This window comes from Heterodontus francisci, chromosome 1 (assembly GCF_036365525.1).
Source record: "Heterodontus francisci isolate sHetFra1 chromosome 1, sHetFra1.hap1, whole genome shotgun sequence".
Classification (NCBI taxonomy): Eukaryota; Metazoa; Chordata; class Chondrichthyes; order Heterodontiformes; family Heterodontidae; genus Heterodontus; species Heterodontus francisci.
In genome coordinates this window covers 60,088,078-60,111,060 of record NC_090371.1, presented here as the reverse complement: position 1 = coordinate 60,111,060, position 22,983 = coordinate 60,088,078, and the positions used below count along the sequence as shown (strand labels likewise).

The 22,983-nt window shown below is 42.1% G+C and overlaps 1 protein-coding gene across 7 annotated transcripts in view; it reads right to left on the bottom strand.

The window, feature by feature from the left end:
- The window catches only part of znf532 (zinc finger protein 532), a 259,899-nt gene that overhangs the window by 25,263 nt on the left and 211,653 nt on the right, over positions 1-22,983 (bottom strand). For all 7 annotated transcript variants that reach the window (XM_068031104.1, XM_068031094.1, XM_068031142.1 and 4 more), the window contains one exon: positions 3,360-3,472. In XM_068031104.1, the coding sequence (XP_067887205.1) occupies positions 3,360-3,472 (113 nt within the window). The remainder of the gene's footprint in view (positions 1-3,359; positions 3,473-22,983) is intronic.

Genomic DNA, 22,983 nt, shown 5'->3' with positions numbered 1-22,983 from the left:
ATGATTGACCTCCAACATCCATAACCATCTTCCTTTGTGCTAGGTACCACTCCAACCAGTGGGGAGTATTCCCAGATTCTCATTGACTCCAGTTTTGCTGGGGCTTCTTGATGACATACCCAGTCAAATGCTGCCTTGATGTCAAGGGCAGTCACTCTCACCTCACCTCTTGAGTTCAACTCTTTTGTCCATGTTTGAACCAAGGCTGTAATGAGGTCAGGAGCTGAGTAGCCCTGGCGAAACCCAAACTAAGTGTCACTGAGCAGGTGTCACCAAAGCAAGTGCCGCTTGATAGCACAGTTGACGACACCTTCTATCAGTTTACTGATGTTTGAGAGTAGACTCAATTGGTGCTCAACATGATTCAACAGTTGAGGTGGGGCGGTAGGCGGTAATCAGCAGGAGGTTTCCTTGCCCATGTTTGACCTGATGCCATGAGACTTCATGGGGTCCGGATTCGATGTTGAGGACTCCCAGGGCAACTCCCTCCTGACTGTATACCACTGCGCTGCCACCTCTCGTGGGTCTGTCCTGCTGGTTGGACTGGACATACCCAGGGATGGTGATGGTGGTGTCTGGGACATTTCCTGCAAGGTATGATTCTGTGAATATGACTATATCAGGCTGTTGCTTGACTAGTCTGTGGGTCTGCTCTCCCAATTTTAGCACAAGCCCCCAAATGTTAATAAGAAGGGCTTTGCAGGGTCGACAGGGCTGGGTGTGCCATTGTCATTTCCAGTGACTAGGTCGATGCTGGGTTGTCCGTCCGGTTTCATTCCTTTTCTTAGACTTTGCAGCAGTTTGATACAACTGAGTGGCTTGCTAGGCCATTTCAAAGTAAAGGCCTGCTCGGGTCTGCAAAAAAAAAAACCCGACCCGAGCCCAACCCGGCCAGGGTCCTTCCATTTTTTCCCGCACCCGACCCGACCTTAACTTACCTTCCATTTTTCACTTTGTTGCTGATCTGCACAAGCTTAGCATAACTGACAAAACCACCTTTCTAGTCTGAAAATTAAATTAACATTGGAGCCACTTACCTGTGATGGAGTGTGTCCGACCCGAGCCCGAATGGCGGACCCGGAAGTGCAACCCGACCCGACCTGAACCTGACACGCGTCGGGTCCTGTCGGGTTCAGGTTGCGTAGCCAGCCTTTATTTTAGAGGGCATTTAAGAGTCAACCACATTGCTGTGGATCTGGAGGCACATGTAGGCCAGACCAGGTAAAGACAGCAGATTTCCTTCCCTAAAGGACATTAGTGAACCAGATGGGTTTTTACAACAATTGACAATGGTTTCATAATCATCACCAGACTAGCTTTTGAATTGCAGATTTATTGAATTGAAATTTCACCATCTGCCATCGTGGGATTTGAACCCATGTCCCCAAAGCATTAGCCTAGGGCTCTGGCTTACTAGTCTAATCACATTACCACTACGCCACCACCTCCCCGTCTAAACCACAACATAGTGAATATCACTGATGATCAGGCTAAAAGTAATCAATTTACTATAGCTACACAGAAACAATAAGAGTAGTATAGTACTTAAAAATAATAAAAAAAATTAACTCTGTCTATGAAGGACAAAATACATGTTTCTAGAATGTATTTCTTGCACTGATCATTGTGATGAGGCTTTTGGATGCCCTTAAATGATTCAAAGACTTATGTGGGCAACATGATTCTTATGTTGGCCCAAGTCCAAAGGTCAGTTCCAGAAACTGAACTAAATATATCTGTATGAAATGTGCTAAGCCAAGAGGCCTCTGAACAAAAAGCTGTCAATCAAGTTCAAACACACAGTGGTAGATGTTCATATTCCAGACTAATTTTTATATTACGCAGGGCTTCTTGATGCTTTCAGCCTAAACCTGACTCACTTCCTCATCTTATCTGGTTCCTGGAGCTCCAACTTTTGATCCTTCCCACTATCAGAAACATCTGATTTCCTAGGGCTTATGAGAATTTGAAAAAAAAATCAGTAGACTGCAGTGGATTGACAGACAGCTCCTGCTCACAGCAGGGCTTGTCTCCTCCTTCCATCAGGACCTACTTCAGAATCCACAATACTGCAAGTCCCAGCTGAAAGGGGAATCAAATGTCATTCTACTGCCCTCCTATTGAGAATGCTTTTTTTTTTAGTAAATTGCGAAAAACCCACGAGCGGATCAGGGATTATCCAGGAGGTGAGCATTTTCATGGATAGCTTACTTCATTTATCTATGGCTTTGCACTGGGATTTTCAGCGGGAAAAGGATAGTTCACTTTGAGCAACTGACTAATCCAGACTCATAAAAGCTGCAGTGCTGTCCTCTACATACTAGCAGCAACCAAAAGATTCTCAGGCCCTATCTCAAAGCATGTCACGTCACTGGCAGCTCTTCGCAACTACCCAACGCAGTGGTCAACTCTTAATTGCCCACTCTAAGTGCCAAAGTGGCAGCTTCTGTCTAATGGTTGACTCCCCACTGCTGCTTCTTCTAACTCCAGACACTTACCCAAGTCCCACTGCTTCTGCCTCTTACCACTCACAATTAGAGACAAAAAATGTGAGGTAAAAATAGGAAAGTAGTAGAGGGTAGGAAGTAGGAGAAAGGCTGAAATAAGGTGGGACGGAAGGGGGAAATAGAACAAGGAAGAGAAAGAATGGGGGAGAGAAGTACAGAGCGATAGAGCCTCTCCCTCCCAACAAATGTTGCTACCCATAGTCATAACCATCTACTCAGCCTCTCCACTCTCAGGATCTCAATCACCAATAAGAATATCTCCTACCATTTCCTTTTATTCATCATCACTCGCATTCCCTTAATCAACTTTCTTCTGGATCCAACTCTGGGGGAGAATTTGCTCAACCACTCCTTCTCAACCCCAGCAAACTCTTCAGTTTCCCATCCCATTCATTTCCCTTGCTGCAGCCACATCTTTGCTCCCTCAAGTTCACTGGGAATAAACTGGAAATGTACCTAGCACAAACCTGGCTTTAGCCATCCATCCCTAGATCTCTACTGGGTTTTGCTCCCCTCTATAAAACAGCCAATTACTCTAGGATCATTTGGGGAAGTAAAACTAATCCACACTCCTTTTCTCTCTACTAGCCTTCTTCTATTCTCCTCTGCTCCCTTTACCCTCTACTTACAAAATATGAGGAACTCATGGATTTCTTCACCATTAAGATAGGGACTATCTGTTCAGCTGCCTCTGCTCTTGCCCCCTCTCGCACAAAGCTAAACCTCCTTTCTAGTCCCTTTCCCATCAAAAATCGGTACTTTTCCCACAAACAATATTTGGTTTATGAAGTGAACAATAATAATTGACCCATTTAAAAATAAAATGAAGTTCCACTTTACAGCTGCACTTACCAGCACGTGTAAACTTTCCGGATGCCTTTATGCTTGATGCGATTGTGCCGACAGAGACTGTGTGAAGAGCTGAAAGATTTCTCACATTGACGGCATGGGTGCTTCTTCATTTGCTGTTAGCAAAAGGAAATATCACATCATCATAACCATCGCTTTTGATTTTCCTCTCAAAATGAGCATGAACTAAGCCAACCCTTCGAGCAGTGCACCAGCACTTTCTTACCAAAGGTAGAACAAGCATTCGATGAAATAAGTATACACTTCAGCATCAAAATGTTGATTGAAAAAGAACTATACTCTTACCAATGAACATAATTTCACTCATTTAACAAACATGGCTGTGGATAATCATTCGTAAATTTACATCTTCTGTTTTCACCACCAGTCAGGATCCAGAAAGCATTTGCTATTTCAAACTCCAAATATTATGCGATAGTTTTGCTATTATTTTTAATATCTTTAACCCTCCTTATTCACCGTTTTCTCTCCTTCAGATGTTCCTGTGTTGTACACAATTTCCTGACTGAGGGGTCAAGTAGCAATCTGTTTTAAGACCTTGGTTAATGCCACTTACAGCTTTATTGAATGGTTTTTCTGAACAAAGCCATCAGACAACCCATTATATGTTCTACAACTTCCTATTAATCTTGTCAAACCAAAATGCAATACAATACAAGCTTCCCTTGGTGCATTTTTGAAACAAAGTATTTTATGACACTCTCAAACCATATATGGGTCACTACCCAATTAACTAATTTGTAGAGTTCAAGGGGAAGGAAGGCCTAAGAGAGATATTTTTGTATGCTGCATACCTATCCAGTAGAATATCGTAGCATTCAATCCATTGTGCACAGGCATGATGGGCTGAATGGCCTCCTCTGTACTGTATCATTGTATGATTCTATATGCCAGATTGGTGCAAGGCTCCTCCCATCAGTAAAATAATTAAAGCATCGTGGAACAATGGAACATGACATGGCAGGTTTCCATTAGTAAAAAACCAGACTCTTTTTCAAACTGTCAAGAAATATTATATTCATATTTTACTTTGTAATAGGCTTTGGGAGAGCCATTTAGAGAAAAAATGCTCCAAAGACTTTCCCCTTTAAGGGCATTGGAAATGCAAATAGTGAAATGGTACACAAAACAATTCTCTCAGATGCAATGCAATTCAACGTAATACCATTTTTCAAAACTAGAATACAGAACAATTAACCTGTATTATTTGATAAATCAGTTTTATAAACTTGTTGACAAACAGAATAAAATTAACAGAAGTATTGAAAAATGTGGAGAAAACACAGTGGATCTAGATCAGTGATCTTAACAAGATCTTCCGCACCTGCTACAAGCATAAAGACATAATGGGGAAGAAATTCATTTGCGTAGTGCGACTAGCAGACTCACCTTAATTCACCAGGACAGGCAGTGCCACAAGCTGCTACCTGTGCGGCCTGTGCTGCATTCTTCAATGATATCAATGAAGAAAGCTACCTGCATGGCCACATTGTCTGTGTCCAGGGAATCTATGCACGTCCAATGACACTACACAAATTTCTGCTCCAATTTATCTGCAATTTCACAGACTGAGTTTTTCATCTCAGTGAGAAGTGCTTGCTTGTGAAGGAGGGCACAGAAGGTTAGGTAGTAGAATGAGATGCTCAGGCACTGCCCTGTAACGCTCGTGACCAACTAAAGAATGGCATTAGCAGAGCTCTGATAGCAGGTTCCCTTCTCAGTGGGATATTGTGACATGAAGAGATAAAACAATCAAAAAGTGGATGTCTTTTTGAAAGAAATGTGGTATTCTTCACCCCATATTATAATTGCTCCATTTTTACCACGTTAGGTAACCTGCCCCAAGAATTACTCTGCCTGTGTACAGCTGTCCACAATATCCCCATTCCAAACACTCAGCATCAACATAAAGTTTCAATTACAGACAAAAGTAGCTGCCCATATACTGATCGATGAATATTATGCTAATTTACGATGAATGTGATGTAACTGAAGTGATGAACTTGGCGTTTCAGCAAATAAAAACTAAATGGTGCTGGCCTGTAACAGCAAAAGCACACTGTTCATTAATAATCAGGGTAATGATGTGCTCCAAACGCAGAAACATAAGGTGGCAGACTAATAGATCCACCTGCGTACTGAAATGTGGGTGCTTGGAAACCAAACAGCACAGTAATTACCCTTTGCTGAAAATTCAATGAGAAAGTGCAATCTGTTACCAGATGCATTAAAATGAACACTTACTCAGGTAGCTGTTCAAACAGTTGTGCTGACAAAACCACCCTTTTGGTTTACACTGACAGTAAATTCCTCACCCACACTAAAATTCTCACAATAATTAAAAATTTAAGAGAGCTCCTGATCACGAAGTAGGAAATGGAAAGGTAGTGTGCTCAAGGACTACACAAACTGGGAAGATCCAGGGTCATTCCTGCTGTGTGTTCAAATAGCAAATATTAGCCAGAGCGGTGGTATGGTATTACAACCGATCTCAGTACCGTCAAACAAGAGAGGTGAAATACTGGGCAGGGATCCTGTGTCTGAGTGCCATCACGTACTCCCTACTTGAAAGTGTATCTTTGTGAACAAGACTGAGGTGGGTTGTGATGCTTTATAGTTGATAGACTGCTGTCTTCATTACCTAAGCTCACATAGTAACATGTAGAAGTACCTCAAGGCTGTTAGTATTCTGGAATCATACTTCTGCATACGTGACCACCTTCAGAAGTGCAGAGAATGGGAACACAGGAAAAGAATAGGCCGTTCAGCCTATCAAGCCTGTACTGCCACTCCACTAGATCATGGATACTTTATAGCTCAACTCCATTTATCCACCTTTGTTCCATACCCCTTGACAAACTTACATAATAAAAATCAATTGATCTCAAACTTGAAAATTTCAACTGACCCAGTATCGACAGCCTTTTGGTGGGAAAGTTCTAGATTGTTCTACCCTTTGTGTGAAAAAGCATTTCCTGATTTCATTCCTAAATGGTCTAGCCCTAATTCAAAGTTTAGTTTAAGACGACGGGATTGAGGTGGTGGGGGGGGGGTGCGGGGGGTTGGTGGTGGACGGGTGGGACGAATGTTTCAATGGTCACTTGTCTGTAAAGTCCTCCAAAATATTCTTCAATCAAGGTCGGATGTTGAAGAACTGTAAGGATCTGGTAATTTTACAGCAACATAATAGGCTGAGTGCACTTACTTTTCAATTTCAGTTTGACAGAAGAAAAGGAGAAAACAAACTAAGCGACTGATAAAAGCGATAAATAAAAATACAATTTGATTGTAGCTGGGTAATATAAGCACTTTTAGTACAATGATGTTCTGCTAAATCTGGAGATCAATAATACAAATGGAGATTTAATACAAAATATAAAAATATGAGATGAACAACAGATAAAAAAATCATTATGAAAAATAATGTAGTAATCCGGAAGGTTTAGTACCACAAAAGCAGTATCTCAAGGTCCAACGCCACTCCACCAGATGGCTACAACAATTAAATAAGTAATGCACATATCTGAAATGCAGATACTATGAAGTACTGGCAAAGATCATTGGTCATGTTTGGTGAAAAATAAATCAGCGCTTCCCGACAGGACCATAATTGGTCACGACTTTCCATCTGCTCACTGGGTGGGCACAGCCTGTCCTCCTGGCCCATTTCCCTCCTCTCTACTCCAGTTACCACCACACACTGGGTCACCCGGCAGAAAACAGTAGTTGCCCAGGAAGGTCTTAAAATTCTTTAACGAGCAAGAGAAGTCCTTGTAGTGACCTCCCATCCCTTCATTTCTACTTCAAAGTCTCTCCTTAGTTTAGTGCTTCCACAATGACAGAGACCTAAAAATAAAGTTTCCACTCCAGCACCAAAGGAAGTTTTCCTGATTGCACGGACTGGCTCCTTTCTTGGTGACGGTATCCTACTGGGAGCCCTCTGTACATGGGTAATGACATTCAATCTAGGGAACTGGGTTGGGCAGAGGCCAAGGTTTCCCTCCAAACAACATTGTAAAGATGGGGAATGAGGTAGCTAAATCACCTTGAAATTATAAGAATCAATAATATGGATGAAGTACATGGTGCAAAGCCAGGGTACAAGAAACAAATTACATATTTATGAGATTAAAGTGCCACAAACTGAATTAACAGAATAAATTTCTTCATGATTCAAACTGTCATCTTGTGCAAGGCCACTGACTCTATCCCTCGCCCTGGCAACTGTCTGAAGCTGAGCCAGACTGTTCACAACCTTGGTGTCATGTATGGCCCTGAGAGGAGCTTCCAACCACACAGCCACCGCATCACTAAGACCACCCATTTCCACCTATGTAACATCACTCGACACTGCCCGTCTCAGCTCATCAGCTGCTGAAACCCCCATCCATGCCTTTGTTATCACTAGACTTGATTATTCTAATGCATTCCTGGCCTGCCTACCACATTCTAGCCTCTGTCAACTTGAAGTTATCCAAAACTCTGCTGCCCGTGGCTCAACTCGCACCAACTCCCATTCCTCTATAACCCCTGTGCTTGTTGACCTACATTGGCTCCCGGTTAAGCAACACTTTGATTTTAAAATTCGCATCCTTGTTTTCAATTCCCTCCATGGCCTATATATCTATAATCTTCTCCAGCCCTACAATCCTCCAAGATATCTGCACTCCTCTGGCTTGAGCATCCCAATTTTAATCGCACCATCATTGATGGTCATCACGTCAGCTGCCTAGGCCTTAAGCTTTGAAATTCCCTAAACTCTCTACCTCTCTATCCTCCTTTAAGATGTTCCTGAAAACCTAACTCTTTGGCCAAGCTTGTTCATCTGCCCTAATATCTACTTACGAAGCTCGGTGTCATATTTTGTTCTACATTGGTCCTGTGAAATGCCTTGGGATTTTATTATGTTAAAGGTGTTACATAAATACAAGTAGTTGTCATATTAGAGAAGAGGGTTAGATTCTGGCCTTTCATCTCCAGGTATTTGCTAAAATCCAGCCCAGGCTATTATGATAAAAAAAAACTCTTCTGTCCGATGGTCATAAAGATGCTATGCCAGATGAATTTAGGCAATCTCTATCCAATCCCTAGTCAGCATGGGCCCAGAGCACAAAACTGCTCCTATAATGTCAACATAAAATGTGAGGCTGGAAGGGGTGCAGCCTAAAAGGGGAGGCCAAGAGCGGAGCAGGACAAAAGGGGAGGCCGGGAGGGGTGCAGCCCAAAAGGGAAGGCTGGGAGGGAAGCAGGATAAAAGCAGAGGTCGGGAGCGGAGCAGGATAAAAGGGGAGGCCAGGAGCGGAGCAGGATAAAAAGGGGAGGCTGGGAGCAGAGCAGCGAGTCTGAACTGAACGGGAGGGAAAAAATAACTCACTAAGTGATGTCACAGCTCAAGGTATTATGTGGGGCTGTGTATACTGGCAAAAATTTAATTTAGTTTTAATTTAATTTAAATTAATCAGCAAAAAGTAAGACGAGATCAAGTAATTAGTATAAAACTAAAGCCAATTTGATAATTTATCAAATATGTACAATGTGTTCAATTAATCAATCAGATCTTGGGGCTAAAATTAAAATTAAATAACATAGTAACATGAAGGTTTCTGAATTTTTAATTAAATAAAAATCTGAGATACATAGATAATAAGAGTTATGTAAAAACATTTAAGTTAACCTCCCTGTAAAATAAAGTGATGACAGCACAAGGGAAGCAGCTGATTAGTCAGTATCTTTTTTTAAAAATTCATTCATGGCATGTGGGTGTCGCTGGCTAGGCCAGCATTTATTGCCCATCTCTAATTGCCTTTGAGAAGGTGGTGGTGGGCTGCCTTCTTGAGCCACTGCAGTCCATGTGGGGTAGGTATACCCACAGTGCTGTTAGGAAGGGAATTCCAGGATTTTGACCCAGGGACAGTGAAGGAACAGTGATATGGTTCCAAGTCAGGATGGTGTATGACTTGGAGGGGAACCTGCAGGTGGTGGTGTTCCCATGCATTTGCTGCCCATATCCTTCTAGTTGGCAGAGGTTGTGGGTTTGGAAAGTGCTGTCTAAGGAGCCTTGGTGAGTTGCAGGTGAGTATTTATTTAAGTGTTAAGTTTATTTTTGTTAAGTCAGTTAATAGTCTAATAAATAGAGAAGGGTAAGGCAATTCAGTCACGTGGAAAGCAATTCTTGTTCCAGGTGTGAACTCCAGGACACTTCTCATGTCCTGGACAACCACGTATGCAGGAAGTGCCATCAACAGGAGCAACTCGAGCTCTGGGTTTTGGAGCTTGAACTTAAGGCTGTGCAGGCAGAGAGGGAATGGGTGACTGCCAGGCAGTCACTGAGGACCTGGAAGGTAGTGCAGGAGTCCCCTGAGGCATCTCGGCTCTCCAATTGGTATTCAGTTCTGAATACTGAGTGATAGTTCCTCTGGGGAGTGCAGCCAGAGCCAAGTCCACGGCATCTTGTCTCGCTCAGCTGTACAAAGGGGCAGCAGGAATTTTGGGAACACAATTAATGATAGGGGATTCTATAATTAAAGGAACAGACAGGTGCTTCTGCAGCTGCAGACGTGAATCCAGGATGATATCAAGAAATGTCCTATACACAAAACTCTCACTGGTGCACCACAGTGACTCCAGCTGCCGCTCAAGCTCCAAAACCCAGAGACCAGGCTGTTCCAGCTGACAGCACTTCCAGTACATGTGGTTGTCCAGGACAAGGGAAGTGTCCTGGAGTGCCCACACAGAAAAGGATGTGCAGACATAGATGTGAATCCAGGATGGTATGTTGCCTCAAAGAACAAAGAACAAAGAAAATTACAGCACAGGAACAGGCCCTTCGGCCCTCCAAGCCTGCGCCGATCCAGATCCTCTCTCTAAACATGTCGCCTATTTTCTAAGGTTCTGTATCTCTTGACTTCCTGCCCATTCATGTATCTGTCTAGATACATCTTAAAAGACGCTATCGTGCCCGCGTCTACCACCTCCGCTGGCAACGCGTTCCATGCTCCCACCACCCTCTGCGTAAAGAACTTTCCACGCATATCCCCCCTAAACTTTTCCCCTTTCACTTTGAACTCGTGTCCCCGAGTAATTGAATCCCCCACTCTGGAAAAAGTTTCTTGCTATCCACCCTGTCTATACCTCTCATGATTTTGTACACCTCAATCAGGTCCCCCCTCAACCTCCGCCTTTCTAATGAAAATAATCCGAATATACTCAACCTCTCTTCATAGCTAGTGCCCTCCATACCAGGCAACATCCTGGTGAACCTCCTCTGCACCCTCTCCAAAGCATCCACATCCTTTTGGTAATGTGGCGACCAGAATTGCACGCAGTATTCCAAATGTGGCCGAACCAAAGTCCTATACAACTGTAACATGACCTGCCAACTCTTGTACTCAATACCCCGTCCGATGAAGGAAACCATGCCGTATGCCTTCTTGACCACTCTATTGACCTGCGTTGCCACCTTCAGGGAACAATGGACCTGAACACCCAAATCTCTCTGTCCATCAATTTTCCCCAGGACTTTTCCATTTACTGTATAGTTCACTCTTGAATTGGATCTTCCAAAATGCATCACCTCGCATTTGCCTTGATTGAACTCCATCTGCCATTTCTCTGCCCAACTCTCCAATCTATCTACATTCTGCTGTATTCTCTGACAGTCCCCTTCACTATCTGCTACTCCACCAATCTTAGTGTCATCTGCAAACTTGCTAATCAGACCACCTATACTTTCCTCCAAATCATTTATGTATATCACAAACAACAGTGGTCCCAGCACGGATCCCTGTGGAACACCACTGGTCACACGTCTCCATTTTGAGAAACTCCCTTCCACTGCTACTCTCTGTCTCCTGTTGCCCAGCCAGTTCTTTATTCATCTAGCTAGTACACCTTGGACCCCATGCGCCTTCACTTTCTCCATCAACCTACCATGGGGAACCTTATCAAACACCCTACTGAAGTCCATGTATATGACATCTACAGCCCTTCCCTCATCAATCAACTTTGTCACTTCCTCAAAGAATTCTATTAAGTTGGTAAGACATGACCTTCCCTGCACAAAACCATGTTGCCTATCACTGATAAGCCCATTTTCTTCCAAATGGGAATAGATCCTATCCCTCAGTATCTTCTCCAGCAGCTTCCCTACCACTGACGTCAGGCTCACCGGTCTATAATTACCTGGATTATCCCTGCTACCCTTCTTCAACAAAGGGACAACATTAGCAATTCTCCAGTCCCCCGGGACCTCACCCGTGTTTAAGGATGCTGCAAAGCTATCTGTTAAGGCCCCAGCTATTTCCTCTCTCGCTTCCCACAGTAACCTGGGATAGATCCCATCCGGACCTGGGGACTTGTCCACCTTAATGCCTTTTAGAATACCCAACACTTCCTCCCTCCTTATGCCGACTTGACCTAGAGTAATCAAACATCTGTTCCTAACCTCAACATCCGTCATGTCCCTCTCCTCGGTGAATACCGATGCAAAATACTCGTTTAGAATCTCACCCATTTTCTCTGACTCCATGCATAACTTTCCTCCTTTGTCCTTGAGTGGGCCAATCCTTTCTCTAGTTACCCTCTTGCTCCTTATATATGAATAAAAGGCTTTGGGATTTTCCTTAACCCTGTTTGCTAAAGATATTTCATGACCCCTTTTAGCCCTCTTAATTCCTCGTTTCAGATTGTTCCTACATTCCCGATATTCTTTCAAAGCTTCGTCTTTCCTCAGCCGCCTAGACCTTATGTATGCTTCCTTTTTCCTCTTAGCTAGTCTCACAATTTCACCTGTCATCCATGGTTCCCTAATCTTGCCATTTCTATCCCTCATTTTCACAGGAACATGTCTCTCCTGCACGCTAATCAACCTCTCTTTAAAAGCCTCCCACATATCACATGTGGATTTACCTTCAAACAGCTGCTCCCAATCTACATTCCCCAGCTCCTGCCGAATTTTGGTATAGTTAGCCTTCCCCCAATTTAGCACTCTTCCTTTAGGACCACTCTCGTCTTTGTCCATGAGTATTTTAAAGCTTACGGAATTGTGATCACTATTCCCAAAGTAGTCCCCTACTGAAACTTCAGCCACCTGGCCGGGCTCATTCCCTAACATCAGGTCCAGTATGGCCCCTTCCCGAGTTGGACTATTTACATACTGCTCTAGAAAACCCTCCTGGATGCTCCTTACAAATTCTGCTCCATCTAGACCTCTAACACTAAGTGAATCCCAGTCAATGTTGGGAAAATTAAAATCTCCTATCACCACCACCCTGTTGCTCCTACATCTTTCCATAATCTGTTTACATATTTGTACCTCTATCTCACGCTCGCTGTTGGGAGGCCTGTAGTACAGCTCCAACATTGTTACCGCACCCTTCCTATTTCTGAGTTCTGCCCATATTGCCTCACTGCTCGAGTCCTCCATAGTGCCCTCCTTCAGCACAGCCTCCCAGGTGCCAGGGTCAAAGAAGCCACTGAGTGGCTGCAGAGCACTTTGACAGGAGAAGGTAAACAGCCAGAGGTCGTGGTCCAAATCAGTACCAACAACATAGGTAGAAAGAGGGATGAGGTCCTGCAGGCAGATTTTGGGAAGCTAGGAAGGCGACTCGCAAGCAGGACCCCCAGAGGTTGTAATCTCCAGATTACTCCTAGTGCCACGCGCATGGGAGTACAGATATAGGAGGAATAGAGAAGATGAATGCATGGCTACAAAGATGGTGCCGGAGGGAGCACTATAGATTTCTCGGACATTGGGGCCAGTTCTAGGGGAGGTGGGACCTGTATAAGAGAGATGGGTTGCACCTCAACAGGACTGGGACTAATGTCCTTGTGAAGTGGTTTGCTAGTGCTATTGAGGAGGGTTTAAACAAACTTGGCAGGGGGATGGGAACCAGGATGTAACATTAGAAAGGAAAAACAAGGTGCACAAAGGACTGGGAGAGATCAATAGCATTAGAGTAAGAAATAGTAAGGCATTAGGTGGAGTGAGAGTAAGACAGAATGCAATAAGGTCTAAATTAGGTTTACAGTGCATGTATGTGAACACAGCACAGTAAATAAGGTTGCTGAGTTGCAGGTGCAGATAGCCAAGGGGGCATATGTTGTTGTGATGATAACAGAGGCCTAGCTTAAAAAAGGACTCAGTATTACTGGATATAGGATGTTGAGGGGATATAGGATTTTGAGGAAATATAGGGACGGGAAGAAAAGAAGAGGGGTGCCAGTATTCATTAAGGAGTATATAACAGTACTGGAGATAGAGGATATCCTGGAGGGGTCAAGGACAGAATAGGCCACCATCTAATCAGAGAGATATAGAGAAACAAATTTACAGGGAAATTACAGAGATGTGCAAAAACTAGTTGTAATGAGGGACTTTAATTATTCTACCATAGACTGGGATAGTAATGGTGTAAAAGGCAGAGAGAGGGAAAAGGTCCTTAAGTGTGTTCAAGAGAATTTTCTGGACCACTATGTTCCCAGACCAATGAGGAAGGAGGTATTGCCGAATCTGGTTCTGGGGAATGAGGTGGGTCAAGTGAATGAAGTGTCAGTAGGGAACATTTAGGGGACAGTGATCATAGTATCATGATGTTTAGGTTAGCTATGGAAAAGGACAACGAGTGATTCAAAGTAAAAATAATTAATTGGGGGAGGACCAATTTCAGTGGGGTGAGAACAGATCTGGTCCAGGTAGTTTGGAATCAAAGATTGGCATGCTAAACTGTAACTGAACAATGGGCTGCCTTTAAAGAGGAGATGGTTCGGGTACAGTTGAGGTACATTCCCACGAGGGAGAAAGGTAGGACAAGCAAAGCCAGAGTACCCTGGATGATGAAAGAGATAGAGAATAAGATCAAACAGAAAAGGGGTGTGTAAGACAGATATCAGGTTGACAAAACAAGTGAGAACTAGGCTGAATATAGAACGTTCAGAGGGGAACTGAAAAAGTAATAAGAGAAGCAAAGAGAGAGTATGACAAGAGACTGGCAGCTAATATAAAAAGGGATACCAAAAGTCTTCTATAGACATATAAATAGTAAAACAGTAGTAAAATGAGGGGTGGGAGTGATTTGGGACCAAAAAGGAGATATTTCATAACTCTCAACAAAGATATTTATTGGGAACGAAAGACTCTATGAGAAGGATGCATCATTAGTTGCTAACTGAGGAAGTTAAGGATAGTATCAAATTGAAAGGCGTACAATGCTGCAAACATTAGTGGTAGGTCAGAAGACTGGGAAAATTTTAAAACCAGCACAGTATGACTAAAAAAATTATAAAAGGGAGAAATTAGATTATGAGAGTAAACAAACAAGAAATATACAGACAGTAAAAGCTTCTACAAATATATAAAAGGGAAGAGAGTAGCTAAGGTAAGCGTTTGTCCCTTACAGGATGAGACTGGGGAATTAAGAATGGGAAATAAGGAAATGGCAGAGACTTTGAACAGGTATTTTGTATCCATATTCACAGTAGAAAACACAAAAGCATCACAAGAATAGTAGAAAATCAAGAGGAGGGAGGAACTTAATACAATCACTATCGCTAGAGAAAAAGTACTAGGAAAACTAATGGGACTAAAGGCTGACAAGTCCCCTGGACCTGATGGCCTGCATCCTAGGATCTTAAAAAGTGGCTGCAGAGATAGTGGATGCATTGGTTGTAATCTTCCAAAATTCCCTAGATTCTGGAAAGGTCCCAGCAAATTGGAACACCACAAATGTAACACTTCTATTCAAGAAAGGAGGGAGACAGAAAGCAGGAAACTACAGGCCAGTTAGCCTAATGTAGGACAAATGCTAGCATCTATTATTAAGGAGGTAGTAGCAAGACATTTAAAAAAATCATTATACAATCAGGCAGTCAACATGGTTTTATGAACGGGAAATAGTGTTTGACAAATTTATTTAGGTTCTCTGAGGAGGTACCAAGTAGGGTGGATAACTATTTATGAACTACATTAATAACTTGGATGAAGGGATAAAGTGTACTGTAACCAGATTTGCAGATAATACAAAGATAGGTCAGAAAGCAAGTTATGAGGACAACACAACATCTGTGAATAGATATAGATAGGTTAAGTGAGTGGGCAAAAATTTAGTAGATGGAGTATAATGTCGGAAAATGTGAAGTTGTCCAATTTGGCAGCAAAGATAGAAAAGCAGAATATTATTTAAATTGAGACAGACTGCTGTGATACAGAGGGATCTGGGTGTACTTGTACATGAATCACAAAAAAATTAGCATGCAGGTACAGCAAGTAATTAGGAAGGCCAATGGAATGTTGGCCTTTATTGCAAGTGGGATGGAGTATAAAAGTAGGGAAGTCTTGCTTCAATTATACAAGGCATTGGTGAGACTGCACCTCGAGTAAGGAGGGATATACAGGCATTGGAAGCAGTACAGAGAAGGTACACTAGGCTGATTCCTGGGATGAAGGATTATTTTACGAGGAAAGGCTGAGTAGGCTGGGCATATACTCATTAGAGTTTAGAAGAATGAGAGGTGAAACATAAGATTCTGAGGGGGCTTGACAGGGTAGATGGTGAGAGGATGTTTCCCCTCGTGGGGGAATCTAGAACTAGGGGGTAGTTTCAAAATAAGGAGTTTCCCTTTTAAGACTGAGATTAGGAGGAATTTCATCTCTCAGAGGGGTTGTTAATTTTTGGAATTCTCCTCCCCATTGAGCAGTGGAGGCTGGGGGGTGGTCATTGAATATATTCAAGGCTGAATTAGACAGATTTTTGATCTACAAGGGAATCAAGGGTTATGAAAGTCAGGCAGCAAAGTGTAGTTGAGGCCACAATCAGATCACCCATGATCTTATTGAATGGCGCAGCACCGTCAAGGGGCCGACTGGCCTACTCCTGCTCCTATTTCTGATCTTATGCATACAGGCAGACGGCATGGCTGAGGTACTAAATGAGTACCTTGCATCTGTTTTTACCGAGGAAGAAGTTTCTGCAAAAGTCATAGTGAAAGAGGAGGTAGTTGAGACACTGAATGTACAAAAGTAGGGAAGTTATGTTAAACCTTTATAAAGCTCTGGTGAGGCCCCAACCAGAATATTGCATCCAGTTCTGGTCACCACATTTTAGGATGTGAGGATCCTCGAGCGGGTGCAGAGATTTACCAGAACGGTTCCAAGGATGGGGGATTTTAGTTACAATGTTAGTTTGGAAAAGCTGGGATTGTTTGCCCTGGAGCAAGGGAGATTTGATAGAGATGTACAAGATTATGACTGGCCTAGATAAGTTAGGCAGGGAAAACTGTTCCCATTAACTAATGGTACAAGGACTAGGAGATACAGATCAAAGGTTTTGGGCAAGAGATGCAGGGGTAATATGAGGAAGAACTTTTTGCACATCGAGTCCACAAGGGTGACAGAAGCAGAGACAATCAACGATTACACAAGGAAACTGGATGGACACTTGAAGGAAATGAACTTGCAGGGCTACGGGGATCGAGCGGGTGTGCGAGACTGACTGGATTGCTCCACGGAGAGCTGGCATGGATGAATGGTCTCCTATGCCGTAAATGACTCTATGACTCTAATGCAGAGAGAAACTGTTCACATTGGAAGATGGGTCAAGAACCAGAGGACACCGATTTAAGACGAATAGCAAAAGAACCAAAGGCAACATGAGGAAAAACTTTTTTATGCAGCATATGGTTAGGATCTGGAATGCACTGCCTGAGAATTTAGTGGAGGCAGATTCAATCATGGCTGTGAAAAGGGAATTAGATAATTATCTGACGATGAAAAATTTGCAAGGCTACGTGGAAAAGGCAGGTGAGTGGGACTAGGTGAGTTGCAGAGAGCTGGCACAGACACTATGGGCCAAATAGTCTCCTTCTGTGATTCTGTGAAGGTGAATGGCAAAAGAACCAAAGGCAACATCAGGAAAAACTTTTTTGAGCTGCAAGTGGTTAGGATCTGGAATGCACTGCCTGAGAGTGAGGCAGCTCAAATCGTGACTTTCAAAAGGGAATTTGATAATTATCTGAAGAGAAAATAAATTGTAGGGCTACAGGAAAAGGGCAGGGGAGTGAGACTAGTTGAGTTGCTCTTGCAGAAAGTCAGCCCAGATATGAAGGGCTGAATGGCCTCCTTCTGTCCTGCAACCACTCTTTGTCTCTCCCTGTCTGTTATTGACAACCTCATTCAAGCGAAGTCAATAGGATAGTAAATTGTGATTCTAGTCCAGCATTGTTGGTGTAAAGTAGGAGCTTTATTCTACCCACACGTTGTAACTGATTTTGGATGGCTTGCTGTTGACAATGGGTGCTCAAAATGGTCGATATTCCATTCCTTAGCATCAACATCACTCCTGATGAAATTAAAAATGCACTAAGAGAGTCTGTGTAACGAGCTCTACCGGTTGAAGGGAATTGGCAAGAATTCATTTCATTTGTTCATTTCTGATTTTAATAATGAGCACAATGTATGCTTATTCTACCGTTCTGTGAACTGAAATAATTGTTTTCTGCGTTCACAGAGGAGTGCCAACAGTCGCTTTTAAAAGTTCACCACAAATTGGGCAACTAACTTTTGCTGAACTCACTCTAATTGAACTCTTAAAACTTTAGCCAGAAAAAACACATTGCTAATAAGAAACCTTTGACATAGGCAAGGAGTTTGGAAGAAAAGAAGCAACTGCAATACAAAGGAGGAATAGGAAGGAAGGAAACATAGGAACAGGAGTAGGCCATTCAGCCCTATGAGCCTGTTCCACCATTCAGTTAGATCATGACTGATCTGTACCTAAACTCCACCCACCCACCTTGGTTCCATAACACTTAATACCCTAGGAGGATCTGGGACAAAGGAGGGCACATACAGATTACTTGCGAGTTGACAGGTTGTTTCGTTCTTTTCCAGATCTTGCCAAGCTGGAAAGCAATTGACCCCCAGGGAAGCACATCATTGAAAGCAGACTAAGTAGCATCCATTTTGAAATCTATGGTCAAAGCACAGCAAGTTAGGACTTTTTCCCCGGATCCCTTCTCCTCTACAATTCTGCATCTCTGTTCAGTAAAATGACCTGGCATTCTGATATATTTAATATTCTGGTTTACAAGGCATCTTGTTGATTTAGGGTTGTCAACCCTTAAAAATATTGTCTGCTTTATTCATTATCTTTTAACACTTTTTGTTTATTAGTCATAAAAATATTGGTAATGGGAAGAAAAAGCTGTTTTACATGTCAGGGCAGTTAGAGGGACAGGGGGGAGGTCATCTTATGAAGTCTCCAGGAACACATCATCCCTAACTAACCCAAACCAAGTTAGCAACACTCACTGTCAATATTTTCACTATACATCCAGATATTGTAGACCTTATTTGACTGCCTCTAAAGAAGACCAGGCTGAACCTAACACAATGTATTTGGTAAGAAACTCGCTCAGAAAGTTCTATCAAATAGAAGAAAATATTAAAATACATAAAACAGTCTGGCTTAAAGTGATTTGTCAAACCTCCCCAAGCACACTATGTGTAGTTAACTGTGTCATTCTTCAGGGAATGCAATAATTTAAGGAACAAATTAACTTTATAAAACACAAAGCTGGACTGAGAACTTCAGGTTAGTAATGTTCTTGCCAATTATTCACTTGAGCTGCTTTTATGTTGGGTTTTAAGTCACCGTTTGCTATAGCAAGAATGAGAAGTCTGCTGGAGTTGGATTACCAGCTGGGAAGACTTTTTTTTTAAAATGTGACAGCGTTCTCCTGGGCCCAGCAAACATGTTGCGCTTGAGGTAGTAACGTGTGTCGGTGATGTCATCATGAAACCATCAGACACATGCCCTTCTATTCTCTGCATAGTTACGTCATGACATTAGTACACTGAGCAAAGCGTCAAGTACAGTCTGCATATGCTCAAAATGCAACAGCAGAACAATTTGCTCCTTTGCTAAAGACCTGGACAGCAACAATAGAAATCTGCATTGGTGATGAATTTCAGATTTCAATTTAATTTTAATGAGACCAAGCAGTGTTCAACTGAACTGAAAACAAACAGAAGCCTTTAAAGATACTTTCAAACTTTTGTGTAATTAATAACAAACCTAAAAATACTCTATCAGTTGGCTCATTTTTTATTCTCAGGATGTGGTCATGGTTGGCAAGACTGGCATTTATTGGCCATCCTCAATTGCCTGGTGAAGGAGGTGGTGGGTGTTCTTCTTGAACCACTGCAAGCAGTTCGATACAATTGAGTGGTTTGCTCTGCTATTTCGGAGTGCAATTAAGTGTCAATCGTATTGGGGTGGAACTGGAATTACATATAGGCCAGACTGGGTAAGGACAGGAGGCCTCCTTTCCTAAAGGTTTCACGATAGCTTTGACTGAGATCAACTTCTTATTTCCAGATTTTTTATTAACTGGGATTCAAATTCTCCAACAATCATGGTGGGATTTCAACTCACATTCTCTGGATGATTAGTCCAGGCCTTTGGATTACTAATCCAGTAATTTTAATGAAAGGGATTTTTTTTTTAAACTATCACTTGCATTCCTATTAACAAAGCTCTTCTGTGGGAACCAGTGGTGCTATTTTATTCTGCAAACACTGCTGCTAATACGCCACAATGACGTCAGCAACAGGAAATTCATCGAGCCACGAGCAAATTGGAGTAGGGTAAATATGATTAGAGAGTTAAATGTGTGGCTTAAAGATTGGTGTGGGAGAAATGGGTTTCGATTCATGGGGCACTGGCACCAGTACTGGGGAAAGTGGGAGCTGTATCACTGGGACAATTTGCACCTGAACCGTACTGGAACTAGTGTGCTGGCAAGTTGTATAACTAGTGTGGTAGAGAAGGCTTTAAACTAAATAGTGGGGGCAAGAGATCAAGTGAGGGAAGATGTGATAATTTAAAGAGAGAGGAGAAGGCAAGAGAGCAAGGTAGCAATAAGGATAATGATAATCAGAGTTGGGCAGGAAGGGACAGAGTGAACAAAATTAAGAGTGCGCCAGCAGATAAGTTTTGACATTGTGAACTAACAGAGGGAGAGGTGGAGAATTCGGGTGAAGGGAGATTTAGAAATCCAAAGAGAAAGGTCGAGGCATCGAACAGTATGGCATTGTGGGCAAAAACAAGCAGAATGTGACAGGAAGGGACAGAGTGTTTAACAGAAATTGTACATCAGCAAATAAGGTCATTGCAGGGAACAGAAGTAAAAAAAAAAAATGAAATTAAAGATTCTTTATCTGAATCTGTGAAGCATCTGCAATAAGATAGATAACTAGTGGCACAAATAGAGGTAAATGATTTAGATCTAATTGACATTACAGAGGCATGGGGCTGGATTTTACCAGCCCCTCGACGTCAGGGGTCGTGGCAGGGGGGGCCTGGAAAATACTTCCAGGAAAGACCCACCACGTGCCTCGACGCCGAGAAGGCCCCACCCAATTTTACCGGCAGCAGTGAGGCCTTGTGGTGACCCCCCCCCCCCCCCCCCACTCTGGCTTCAGAAAAACATGAAGTAGAATCAGTATGGGTGGAAATTAGGAATAGCAATAATCAGAAAACATTGGTGGTAGTAGCTTTTTAGGCCCCCTAACAGTGGTTATAGCATTGGACAGAGCATTAAACAAGAAATTATCGGAGCTTGTAACAAAGGCAATGTAATAATTGTGGGGGCCTTTAATTTTGATACAGATCGGGACAATGCAATTGACAAGAGTGGTCTAGATGATGAGTTAGCAGAATGTTTTCAGGACAGTTTCTTGGAGCAATACGTTGTGCAACCGACTAGGAATAAAGCTAACTTAGATCTAGTATTGTGTAATGAAGCAGGGTTAATTAGTAACGTCAAAGTAAAAGATACACTGGGAAATACTGATCATAATACCATTGAATTCCATGTTAAACAAAAATTTCAAACTTAAACAAAGCTAAGTACGTAGTTATGAGGGGAAAACTGGCTGAAGTAAATTGGTAAATAGACTAAAAGGTATGGCAGTAAATGAACAGTGGGAAACTTTTAAAGAAACAATACAAAATGTTCAACAAAAATACATTCCTTTGGAATTAAAAACTCAGCAAGAAAGACCCATCCTGACTCACTCAGAAAGTTACGGATACTATTAGATTAAAAGAAGAGGCTTACAATGTTGCAAAAAAGAGTAGCAAGTCTGAGGATTGGGAGTGTTTTAGAAACCAGCAAAAGGCCACTAAAAAGTTGATAATATAAGGAAAAAATAGAATGAGAGTAAACTAGCCAGTAATATAAAAACAGATTGTAAGTGCTTTTATAGGCATATAAAAAGGAAGAGATTAGCTAAAGTTAACATGGTCCCGATCATTTAGGACTGAGATGAGGAGAAATTACTTCACTTAAAGGGTGTTCAAGTAACATATTACTCGTAAACTAAAAGCAAAATACTGTAGGTGCTGGAAATCAGAAACAACAGAAAAATGCTGGAAACTCTCAGCAAGTCAGGTAGCATCTGTGGAAAGAACAGATAAGTCAACATTTTGGGTTTGATGGAGAGCCTCCTTCAGTTTGTAACATAAACCTGTCTGTTCACTTCAGACACAGCTTTGCCTGGTCATGGCTTTTGGAAGTTTCTATTTTGCTGTGTGATACACTTCATTAAGTAACAGCTCTTGCAAGCTATAGAAAAAACATATTAACGTTTTGAGTTTCAACTTCCATGCCTTCTTTTCTCTACCCAGATGCCCTTTCACCTGCTGTAAATTTCCAGCGTTTCCTGTTATATTTCAGACTTCCAACGATTGTTGCCTTTTCTGTTCACCTATTACAAGTATGAGTTCTGGTAAAGGAAGATACCAGAGTACTGCTTTGTTTTTCTCTATAAGATTCTGGGTTTCCTGTGCTAGTTTTATTACTTCCTTTCACAATTCAGCAAGTAGCGTAAAACCGGAAGAGAGAGGAAAATTGAGAAAGAAGCCACGTAGGTGAAGGAGACAAAGTAACAGGGAGAAAACACAGGCCTACAATTTAAAGAAGTTAATTATATTGCTGACTCAGATGCATGATAATTGCTACTGCCAGGAAGATGATAAAGACATTTGTCCATTCTTCTGAACTTTATCATTACTGAATTTCCAAATTCCAACACAAAGAACGAAAAATATCTAAAAATGTAATTTCCAGCAACAACTGGTCTTCAATACTTCATCTTTTTGAAAGGTTAAAATATTCTGAGAGATCTGCGATATGCTCTATTGCAATTTATTTGTGATTCTACTGAACAAACTATTAGATCAATAATAACTTGCTTTTATTTTAATCAATGTTAATATGGTCTGTGCTCTTCAGAATGTTCCCAAGTGTCAGCTTCACTCATTTGGCAGCACTCCAGAATATGAGTCAGAAGGTTGTCAATTCAAGCTCCAATTTAATTTGAATCCATTCTAATTTGAAACTTCAACACTGGACTGAGGGAGTACTGCCTTTCAGAGGTGCCGTCTATCTGTTGAGATGTCAAATTGGGGCCTGCCTGCTTGCTTACGTGGCCACAGAAAATCCCATCACACTATTCAAAAAAGAACAGGAATTTTCATGGTGTCCTGGCCAACTGGCACACGGAGTTAACTTATTATTTGGGCTCCAATTTTAACAGGAAATGGGC